Source organism: Nannospalax galili, unplaced genomic scaffold (genome assembly GCF_000622305.1).
Source record: "Nannospalax galili isolate Female #2095 unplaced genomic scaffold, S.galili_v1.0 scaffold359, whole genome shotgun sequence".
NCBI lineage: Eukaryota > Metazoa > Chordata > Mammalia > Rodentia > Spalacidae > Nannospalax > Nannospalax galili.
In genome coordinates, this window is record NW_008347042.1 from 1,975,847 (window position 1) to 1,988,164 (window position 12,318).

The 12,318-nt window shown below is 41.0% G+C and overlaps 1 protein-coding gene across 1 annotated transcript in view; it reads right to left on the bottom strand.

The window, feature by feature from the left end:
- The window catches only part of Mgat4d (MGAT4 family member D), a 92,870-nt gene that overhangs the window by 35,067 nt on the left and 45,485 nt on the right, over window positions 1–12,318 (bottom strand). The window contains 2 exon segments of the mRNA XM_008843451.1: window positions 269–342; window positions 3,638–3,773. Coding sequence (XP_008841673.1) covers window positions 269–342; window positions 3,638–3,773 — 210 coding nt within the window.

The following is a 12,318-nucleotide window of genomic DNA, read 5'->3' on the forward strand; positions in this document are numbered from 1 at the left end:
CCTGTCTGACCGCCTGGTGGGGGTTGGTAGTCCCACCCAGGGTCCTGAAGGGGAACTGCCTCACTGCCAATAGGGTGAGCTTGGTTAGTAGAATGAAGCTCATTAGCATATTCCTGTGCTTCTGTCCAGACCCTATGTCTCTCATCAGGGGTGAGGGTAGACTGGAGAATCATAAAGAGATCATGCCAGGTTAGATCATAGCTGTGAGTAATATATTTAAACTCTTGTATGAAGTGAGTAGGATTAGTGGAAAAGGAACCGATTTTACGCTCTAGTTGAGAAAGATCTCCAAGAGAGAAAGGCACATGGACTTTGACAATCCCTTCCACGCCTGCCATTTCCCTGAGGGGAAAAATGCCATGGGAAAGGGGGCTGAGACTGGGTGTGGGAACGGGTATGTGTTGACACAGAAGAGGGGTTGGGAGGAGGCAGAGGAGAAGGAGAAGGGGAGTCCTGGGAGGAAGCTGAAGTGGGAGAGATGGGAGGGGTGTCCTGTCCATGAGAGGTTGTAGGGGCAGGGGTGTCTGAGGCAGGGTCTGGAATTGAAGTAGAAACAGATACAGGAGGGGTAAATGGGGTATTTGAGGTAGAAGTCAGAATGAGGTGTTTAAGATTTTGGATTTCCTTAAATAAAGGGGAATTAAGAGAGTGAGTGTCAGACTCAGAATGCTGAGGAAGGGAGGGGGAAGATTGCAGAGAGGGAGTTTGAGGGAGCACAGCATAGTGTTCTTTTTCTTAACATGTTAAAAATGTTTTAATTACATTTATTTATTTTGTGTGGGGGTAGATGCACATGCATGTGATACAGTGTATGTGTGGAGGTAAGAAGACAAAGTGCAGGGGTTGGTTCTTTCCTTCCACCATATAGATCCATCAGATCAAAAACAAGCAGTCAGCCAGGCATGGTGGTGCAGGCCTTTAATCCCAGCACTCGGAAGGCAGATGCAAGAGGATCTCTGTGAGTTCAAGGCCAGCCTGGTCTACAGAGAGAGTTCCAGGTCAGCTGGGGCTATAGGGAGACCCTGTCTCAAAAACACATTAAAAATATACATATATATAGAGAAAGAGAGAGAGAGAGAGAAAGAGAGAGAGAGAAGGAGGGAGAGTGGGAGAGAGAGAAAACAGGAAGAGAAAGGTTTGGCTTAGATCACGTAAAAATGAGAATGAGAAGAATCAGGCAACAAAAGAAAAGCATCCTTTTTTCTATTGCTGATTTGAGTGAAATTCCCGAACCCCAGGGCAGCATCCTGCAATCACTGGGGGGGGGGGGGAATACGAGTTGTGCATGTCCCCGCCAGTGACCACAGCATCCTGTAGTCAAAGGCAGGGCGGAACCTCCCACACACTGTTGTGATTTCGAGTGAGCAAAAATGAGTTAGGAGAGATTCTGTAATGTGGTGTGTGACCAGCCAGTAGGAGCCAAAGTAGAAGGAAACAAGGTAGTGGGCCTGGAGGCCGAGATGGGCTGGGAATGGAGAAGAATGGAGAGGCCTAGATGAAGCTCAGCATAGCCAGTGAATGGAGGGAGAGAAGAGAGAGAGAGAGAGAGAGAGAGAGAGAGAGAGAGAGAGAGAGAGAGAGAGAGAGAGAGAGAGAGAGAGAGAGAGAGAGAGAGAGAGAGAGAGAGAGAGAGAGAGAGAGAGAGAGAGAGAGAGAGAGAGAGAGAGAGAGAGAGAGAGAGAGAGAGAGAGAGAGAGAGAGAGAGAGAGAGAGAGAGAGAGAGAGAGAGAGAGAGAGAGAGAGAGAGAGAGAGAGAGAGAGAGAGAGAGAGAGAGAGAGAGAGAGAGAGAGAGAGAGAGAGAGAGAGAGAGAGAGAGAGAGAGAGAGAGAGAGAGAGAGAGAGAGAGAGAGAGAGAGAGAGAGAGAGAGAGAGAGAGAGAGAGAGAGAGAGAGAGAGAGAGAGAGAGAGGGAGAGAGAGCTGAAAGGAACGGGAGAGGGGAGAGAGATAGAGGGTGGAAGTGTACCTTAATGCTGAATCAGTGGCATTCGCAGAGGCCAGTAATGACAAGCGAGTCCGAAAGTTTTATGTGCGAGGTCCCTTGAAATAAGAACCGGTTTTTGGCACCATCTGATAGGTAGGAATGTTGGAGAGATGGAGCGGGCGGCGCGGAGGATGGAGGAAGGCACTGAGGCCAGATGGAATTCTCAGCGGGATACAGATTTATTTCGCATGGGGCACCTTTCCCTCAGGGAAGGGAAAGATGTCAGGGAAGGGAAAGATGTCAGGGAAGGGAAGGGAAGGGAAGGGAAGGGTAAGATGTCAGGGAAGGGGAAAGATGTCAGGGAAAGATGTCCACCCACAGGTTGTGAGCTGGGACTTTATATATGGGGGCTTTAGGGTGTGGAAGGGGGGAATGTTTGGGGGAGAAATCAGGGAGGGGGAAGCAGGTAGGATTAGGGTGTGGAAGCTTGTTGTGATTAACAGCTTCTAAAATCTCTGGTTAACAGGTAGAATCTGCTTATCTTATCTTTGGAGATCTTTGTTTCCCTTGACTCCAAAGGTCAAGGTGAGGTCCCTGTTGGGGATGGGGGAAACTGCTGCTGTTTGGAACCCTAACAATCTTCAATCCTGATAGAGAACATTTCATTATCTTTCTCTGCCCCCTCTTTCTTCTTAGCTGGAAGAGAGAAAAATGGAGGTCTTTTGACTTTACAGCAATGGAGATTTCTCTCTCTTTGCTAGAAAATTTAAATTGATTTTTTTATTTATGTGTGTATGTATATGTAAGCAAGTGGTGTGCAGGTCTGAAAAAGATGGTGAACCCCCTGGATCTGGAGTTATGGGTAGTTATGAGCTGCCCAGTGACAGTGCTGGGAGATCAACTCTGAAAGGACAGGACAGTGCTCTTAACTGCTGAGCCATCTCCCCAGCCCCTGATACAGTTTTTAAAATGAGGCTTAATAAATTCATTCCCAGTCTTAGTGCTCAAGAAAAACATGTGCCTTATCATAGTCATAATACTGTATTATTTAGCTCAAGGACTATTAATATCTATTTTAAAGTAGTATTTAACTTATGTGTAGCACTGTGAATGAGCCACACCAGAGGCCAGTAGAACCATCAGTCCTGTGTGAAGGAATAGAATGAAGCATGCTGTAATTGGCTCCTCTGTTACTTTAATGTCATGTGATTAAAATTGCAATTTAATAACTTTGTTTTGTAGCTCCTTAGCATTCAATAACTCTATTCATAAGAAAGGCCTTCATAATTTTGCAAAGGGGAAACAAGGCAGGAGGGTCATACTAATGCAGTATTATAGTGAAGATGGAAATGGAAAAGATGGGCAGACCTGTGAGACACACAGGGTGATCAATCAGAAGGAGTATATGTTGGTTGATTGAAGGTACACAAGAGGAAGAAAAAGAATCAGAATCAGAGGTGATCCAGAGTTTCTATTGAATCCATCATTGATGGAACTCAGAGAAAACATGGGAAAATCACTGTCACTATAGTGATGAGGGTAAGTGCAATGGCTATGTGTCTTACCTGATTTCACCATCTCTCACAATAAAAGAACCAGTACTGGTTGGATTGTGTATTGGGGCAAAGCAAACTAAAATCAGAAGGATTAAATATAAACCTTCCAAAATGAAGCTTATAAAAAACAAATGATGATTCATAAAAGTAGCACACACCTGAATTGTCTGATAACTTTCATTTGATTCAAAACTTTCACTAGTCTTTGGTGATTATTTTCACTTTTGTTTTTCAAATGTAGCATATTTTTCTTGAGCTCTAAAATATGGTTTCTACAATTCATTAATCAGTTGCCTGCAAAGAAAACAGAAATTCCTATTATAAACATGTAGCAGGTAAAACATAGTTTTCTGACAACAAAAATGCAGAACTTACAGTAATATTTTCATATAGCACTGTATGTGGATGTTGTACACTTACATATGTGAATATATAGTAATACACATCTGACACATATATAAATATACAGATGACTGAAAAGAAAGAATAAATGTTAAAAGTTGTAATATGTGGAAAATGAGGTTATCATTGACTCTTTTTGATTTTTCACTTTGTACTTTTCTGTTTTCCAGATTTTTCTTATTCACATATTTGATTTGTAATTACAGGGAAAACCTGTGATTTTCCCCCAGATGCAATACTAAGAATTCATCTGAAGACAATATCAGGAGCCTGAAGATGTAGTTGAGTGGGAGATACTTGCCTGGCATGCAAGTTCTTTCTAACAAAGAAATATGAAAAAAAAATGAAGGAAATGACCAGGAATTCACACACTGGCTACACCTAAGGATATTCAACACAGGTAGGCATAGAAGTCAGCAAAAGAGGCAGAGATGGCTTGTCTGGAGATGCAGGAGTTGTCCCTGGTTCTTGGTCCTGAAAACCAAGTGAGAAAAGTGCTTCAAGATGATGAGGGGTCCACTGTCAGATGCTGGTAGATGGACCACGAGGACCCTGGTGCTCTCTATGAATGGATGCAGGTGAACACCCACCTGGAGTAAATTCGGGAGATAATGGGAGGGAAAATGTGTGGATAGGAACTATAGGCAGCTCCTCTAGAAATTTTGTTATGAGACAGCTTTAGGAACTAGAGTAGGGGGCAAGATCCAGATAGCATTTTTCACTTTATTTTTAAGATGGGAGAAAAGTATCGTTCTTGAGTGCTGATGGATGTGATACAGGAAAGATGGGGAAGAGATAAGTCATGTGAACCTAGACAAGAAGGGATGGGATCTAGTGTCCATGTGGAGAGGTTGCCTTAGACAGCTAGCTACAGCTGCCACAACAGGGCAGAACACAGGTGAGGTAGACACTTAGCCTGGAACATTGACTTTCCATAGGACATTTGGAATCTTTCTTCTTACTGATTTTATTTCTCAGTGAAAGAGTAAGCATGGTCTAGACTAAGAATGCAGGTACTAGAGAAGGTATCAGAGTCTTGGAGAAAAACAAAATTTTCTGAAAAAGTAAAAGAGTGGGAAATGTGATATGACGCTGGGTCAGCACCACAAATCTGAGGTAAGAGGCCATCTTAATAGTTTCTTTTCCTCCAGTAATATCCAGTCACCAGGTACAGAAGCAGCGCAAATGAAGTGATGGACATCATCAGGACTGAGATTAAGTTGCATCAATTCTCTATGAGATAAAGTTGTATGTACCTTCTAGATCCACTGCTTAAAGATAAGGGCCAAAACTTTCCACTGGCTTAAAACTTTTCACATGGCTTCATAGGTTAAGAGCACTGACCGATCTTCCAGAGGACCTGGGTTTGGTTCTCAGCACCCACATGTCCATAACTCCACTTCTGGGAGTCTAATGCCCTCTGCTGGCTTCTGCAGGCATCATTTCATGTATGCAGTGCACCTACATACATACATACATACATTAAATAGATGATAGATAGATGATGATGATAGATAGATGATAGATAGATAGATAGATGATAGATAGATAGATAGATAGATAGATAGATAGATAGATAATATAAATATTAAGTTAAAATAGAAAGCCTTAAAGCAATGACAATGTGTTGGGGTTTGTCCTAGTCAAGTTAGTTTTAACTGTCAGCTTGACACAGCCGAGAAGCACCTAAAATTTTTTCAATTGTCTTTTACAAGTCAGTCTGTGGGATGTCTTAATTATTAATTGATACAGGAGGATACAGCCCGCTGTGGGCAGCACCATCCCTAGGCAGGTGGTCCTGAGCTGTATAAGAAAGCTAACTAAACATAAGCCAGCAAGTGAGCCAGCAAGCAGCATTCTCGGCGGTTTCTACTTTAAATTCCTGCCTTGAATTCCTGCCCTGACTTCCCTTAATGATGCACTGTGACCTGGAGTCAGAAGATGAAATAAATACTTTTCTCCCCTAAGATGCTTTTGGTTAGAGTGTTTTATCACAACAAGAGAAAGGAAAGTAGAACATGATTAAAACGCTAAATTTTTAAATTTCATCTGCATCCTAAGAAACAAAGAAAACAGAGCTGGGCGTGGTGGTGCACGTCTTTAGTCCCAGAATTTGGGAGGCAGAGGCAGGAAGATCTCTGTGAGATCAAGACCACCCTGGTCTACATAGTGAGTGCCAGGCCAGCTGGGGCTACAGGGAGACCATATCCCAAAATGATGAAAAAAAGAAAGAAAAGAAAAGAAACAGAGAAATCGTGGACATCCTATCACAAAAGCTACTTCACTGATCAAAACTATCCAAGAGTTTCTTGTGACACTGAGAAAAATAACCGAAGTCCCTAAACCCTGTGAGATTGGCCTTTGGGTTCTGTTTTGGGCTCATTCCTTGTCCTGCCTGCCTCACTGGCCCCCCTTAGAGACTAAACACTCTCCTTACTGAGGGCTCTCTGGCTCCTTCTATGTTCTTGGTTCACAGGTCTCATCTTCCATATATGTTATGGTTATGGCTCCCAAATTTCACTTGGTTGTCTGCTAAAAACATTCTTTCACTTTGCAAAAAAGTCAACTCCAAATGGATCAAAGACCTCAATGTGAACTGGAAACCCTGAAACTATGAGAAGAAAATATTGGCAGTAACTTACATGATATAGGTGTAAGAAAGAATTTTCTAAATCAGACAGAAGTTGCTCAGGAATCAAGGTCAGCAGTCAATAAGTGGGATCTCATTAAACTAAAAAGCTTCTGTACAGCAAAAGAAGCTATTTAAAAATTGAAGAGAAAAAACACAGAATGGGAAAAAATCTTCACCAGTGACACATCTGACAGAGCTTTAACATCCAGAATATATAGAGAACTCAAAAAAACAAAGAAGCAATAAACCAAATGACCCAATTAAAAGATGGGCTAAAGATCTAAACAGAGTTCTCAAAGGAAAAAACAAAGATGGCTAAGAAACATCTCAAAGGGTGTTCAACAGCGTTAGTAATTAGGGAAACACAAATTAAAACCACCTTAAGTTATCACCTTACCCCAATCAGATTGGCTAGGATCAAGAGAACAAATGATACCAAATGATGGTGAGAATGTGGAGAAAGGGGAACTCTCACTGCTGGTGGGATTGCAAATTCGTGCAGTCTCTATGGAAAACAGTGTGGAGAACTCTTAAAAAATTAAAAATTAACCTACCATATGACCCAGTTATACCACTCCTTGACATATACCCAAAGGACTCATCCTATTGTAGAGACACTTGTACAACCATGTTTGTTACTGCTCTTTTCACAATAGCTAAGAGGTGGAAGCAACCTAATTGCCCCTCAACTGACTAGTGGTTAAAAAAATGTGGTATACTTATACAATGGAGTTCTATTCAGCCCTAAAGAAAGATGAAATAATGAAATTTGCAGGTAAATGGGTGGATCTATAAACTGTTATACTAAGTGAAGTAACACAGACTCAGAAAAAAAAAACCCAAAAAACAAAAAAAACATGGCATATGTTCTCCTCATAATGTGGCTCCTATGTGGCTCCTAGCACCAAATCGTTTTAAATTCCAGGTCCTTTTAATAAGATGATGCTATACAGCAGTCCCTTGTGCATGAAATAACTACCATCATCATGATGGAGGCTGAGCCTGATCGCTAAACAGTCACAATTGGGCTTGTTGACGGCTGTGCTCATTCATTAAAGGAGTGCCAAACAGGGTCACTAGACCCTCACCTGAGTATCCAGCCACTCTTCCCAGCCAACTAGCCCAGCCTTGGAAGACAAAAGAAAAATGAGGAAGAACCCAATAGAGGGATGCTTTTGGAAGTCCTTGTCAAGAAACTCCAATGGACTCTCATATGAACATTTGAAAATTGCCCTATTCTGACTTTTTCCTAGTTCTCTCTCCAGAACTTGTAATGCTAACTACTCTTGCCTTTACTTCTCCTTCACATCGCCTATTCATGATTCAAAGACTTTCTTTTCCCCTTAGAGACAAAAGTTATGCAATTTGGGAGTCTTCTCGATAGACCCACTGAAGGAGTACTCCAATTGCCTCACCCTGTATCCCTGTTCAGCATGGAAGAAGCCAGAGCAGTCTGCATCCCAATTCCCTACTGGCAATTTGGGTAACTCCTTCAAAGGATGGCGTGATAAGAGTAGGAGGTAGGAATTGGCTAGGCGATTAGGGTAAAAAGACCCCAAAGAAATGTAGCCAGTTTCTTGGGTAAAAGTCAAAATGTCCTTGGGCCTGTTAGCAACACATTCTGTTCCAAATGTCAAAAGTATTTGGGAGCTAGTATTTAATCCTTAAAAGATTTCAGGGTTACCTCTTGTGGGGGGGGGATGTTGGAGGTGAGGGAGTGGGCATGGATTTGATCAAAACACCTTATAAGCATGTATGAAATTCTCAATAAAGTTTTTGTAAAAGTTAAAAAAACTATAATAATAATAATAATAATAATAATAATAATAATAAACCATTACTACCTCAAAGTGAAATGGGATCAAAAGAGAGAGGAAATTAAGGAGTGATGAGAAGGGAAAGATGCTGCCAACCACTCCATCTTGTTCGGATTTTTTTCTGACTGGGAGTCGAGTACCTCAATACACACACATACACACACACACACACACACACACACACACACACACTATAACAAATAAATTGAGACATTAAATGCTCATTTTTCTGAGATAGCTCAAATAGGAGTATGAAAACAAATGGACCATGGTTGCTTAGGGTCATAATGTATATGACTCCTTTGTAATCCTGAAACACCTTATAAACCACCTTATGATTTCACTTATCAAAAGACAAAAAAAGAGACAAATTCTTTGAGATAAGAGAATGATTTTCTGCTTCAATTTTTAAACTTAACTCAATTTCTGGATAGCTTAAATCTTTGAATCTGGTCATAAATTAGAAACTTGAGCCATGTAACTTCCAAATTCACAAAATAACATATGTAGTAGACATTGTTGAAACGTGCAATCTCAACTTTTCTATTTTTGTGAACCCCCCACCCAAGTCTTGAGTGAATGTGTGCTATTGTTTTATTTTCTTTTCTATTGCTATGATAAAACAACATGACCAAGGCAATTTATTGAAGAGTTTATTTTTGTCTTCCAGTTCCAGCTAAATAAAAGTCCATCATGACAGAGGAGGCATGGCAGGAAGCAGCCAGCACAGAAAACTGAGCACTTACTTCTTCAAGCAGGGTAAGAAGCAGAACAAGCAAACTCAAAGTGGGGCAAGGCTATGAACTCTCAAAGCCGACCCCCAATGGCGTGCTTTCTCCAGCAAGTTTGTACATTCCAAACCTCCCCAAACAGTGCCACCAACAGGGGACAGTTTTCAAACACCTGGATCCTGTGGTGGACATTCTCATTCTAATGATGGTCCTTGCAAGCTTCTCTCATTCTGAATTCCTGCACTAAAAACTGATGTCTCTTTCTCTCTCTCCCCCCTTCTTCCCTCCCCCCCACCTTGTCTTTATTTAATAAACCAAACTCTGCTATATACTGGCTCATCCTGAAATTCATCTCTGTAGAATAGTCACGATCCTGACTATCCTTTGGAGGTCCCTACAGAAGAACTGCTCATGCCATAGGCTATATGGCAGTGGCTGCATCTCTCCTACAGTTCCCTGAAAAATAAGCCACCACCACCTTACTGCACCCTCTGTCTTCCCTATCCTTTAAAAAACTCATTGATCACTCCCTGAGTTGATAATACTGTTTTCGTATCTATGTCAAGAGTTCTCTGGAATGTAATCTAAAGTAGTTTTTGGTTTGGCTTTGACTACTAATTTCCATGTCTGCAACTGTGTGGAAAATCTTGTGACTGATTTTGCCTTTTGCCTTACATACCTATCATGCTGGAATGCATTGCTTCTAATGGGGCATCTGGCCTGCTAGAGTATAATAGGATACTAGTCTGCCATGCTAATAAGGGATCCCATATGCTGTGTTGTGATTGGACTATTACCCTTATATAAGCCCGTACTTTCTTACAATAAAGCAGATCTGTGTCACTGAACCTGGTCTCCTGTGCCTGAATGAGGCGATGCTGTCGCAGACTCCTCACCAGCCCTGGGGTCCAGACCAGATGACTGATCGGAAGAACTAAAAGAACAGGAGAGCGGCCAAAGCCGGAGGAGGGCAGCCACAGCCGGTGACCACAGGCAACATCATATTTTAATAAAAAGAAATAGCAACTAGACAGATAAATCTCAAATGGTCATTTCATAGATGCTATTTGAGGCTGCTTACAAACTTTAAAGGTGAATATAATGTAACCAGTAAAGTCCAATATGATTAGGATTTCCTAGGTAATTGTCTTTTTGCAAAATGAATCATGTGTTTGGAGTTGATTCATCATGGTGATGCAATATATGTGTGTTTCTGCACTGTAGGATATTCCCTGAAGGATCAGTTTGGTAACTATGAAAAGAAAGAGTTTTCTCCAGAGAGAGCCATAGTACAGAAACAGCCATACAGAAATCTTAAAAAACGTGAACTCTAATGCTACATGTGATTTTTGTACATTCTTTTGGGATAAATCAAGGTAGATTCTATTTAAAACATTTATATTGCCCATACATTCATTTTGATATTAAATGAGGACAGAATATCATAAAAGTCATTTGGGGGAGGGCATTGAGGTAAACAGTAATTAGAAGCTTTAGTCTATGAGCATCTTGAAGAACTGTGAAAACTAACACCAGTTCACATGTGGATCAGGCCATTGTAACTTCTGTATATGTATATATATTTTTAAAGATTCCAAGGGGCCAGCAACATAATTCAGTGGGTAAGGGTTGATGACCTGAGTAGGGTTCCCACAACCCACATGATAGAAACAAAGAACCAGCTCCTACAAGTTGTCCTCTGAGCTCCACTTCCATACATACTTGCCTACACAAGCATATACATTTTCCATAGACAAACACACACACAAATAAATAAAAGTATAGATTTTTTTAAAAGGCTCAGGGCCTGGGTCTGTAACTCAGTGTTAGATTGCCTGCCTAGTATGCCTCCTGCCAAAAAATTAGTCAAATAAAACAAATTTTAGAAGCTTCCAAATGAGACCCTAAGCATCTTTGATCCTTGCTTTTCACAACAGCCATAGATTGCTCTCAGGTTAAAAAAAAATATTGTTTGAAGAAGTGTCTACAGGAAACCCTAGTCAACAATTCTTGAAAGAGGGAGTCCATTCTTGGTATTGGGCTTTTTATTTGTTAGCCTGTGGTATCTGGTAGGGTTGCAAACTACAATAATGACTGACCTGGAAAGAGATGATCACTGGTGCATTAGCGGCACAAATGTTATAAAACTACCAACCACTTTCTGATTGGATTGGGACCAAGAACCTGTGGCTAAACAGGTCACAGGCCATAGGGGTGACCCTACTATTTTATTCTGCTAAATGGTCATAGTATTAAACCAACCCCTAAAGATTTATCATTATACCCATATATTAATGTGGTATCTCAGTTCTAAACTGAGAAGCTTCTTTTTTCAGTGGATGGTGATTAACACAGAGACCTTCAATTGGTCAATGTACAGAGAATAAGAAACTTCAAAGTAGTCAGACCTAAATGGGACACGTATGTTTCAGCCCCTCCTCCCAAAGCTTAGAAAGCATCTCAGACGAGGGGGTGGAAAGATTGTAAGGGGCAGAGGAAATAGTATTGCCTGGACATAACAGGGCAGTTGCACATATAAACCCACAGCACTTAAAAAAATACGCAAAAGACCTGCACAAGTTTAAACCAGACAAAACTTCAGCATGGACTGGGGAGCTAGTCAGGAAGCCCTAGCCCTAGTTGTGGAAGCTGCTGAAAGAAGGAGATTCAGGGTTTTTTAAAGAATGTAACTCTGGGTAGGTTTGGGCCCACACCCAAGAGCATTTGGAGAAACAAATTTGGCATTGATAGACATTACAAAATAGAAAGTGAAGTGGGTGGTGGGGAGGCAGTGTGGAATCTTAGAGGAGATAAGGAGGAGGTCTGAATATGATCAAAACACATTGTATGAAATTCTCTAAGAATCAACAAAGTATTATTTAAATTTAAATAAACAGAAACAAAAAAGGAAAGCTAAGTGTAGGGGTCAAAAATCTGCACCCAGGAGACTGAGACAGGACTTCTAGGCCAATCTAGACTATCCAGAAAGATTATATCTCAACCAAGGGAAAGAAAGAGGAATTCACATCTATAAGTTTAAATTTTCTTGAAACCAAATTTTTAATCTTTGCTTGAGTGGTCTAGTTCATCCACTTTATCTTCCAGTCTTGATACTCTGTTTTCCATTTCATTCATCCTATTGGTGAGGCTTTCTCCTGTCATTTCTAATTGGCTTACTGAGTGTTTCATTTCCTTCTTCATTTCAGCCTGAGTATTCTTTGATATTTCTAACTCTTCTGAATTTGTTCAGAAGTTTG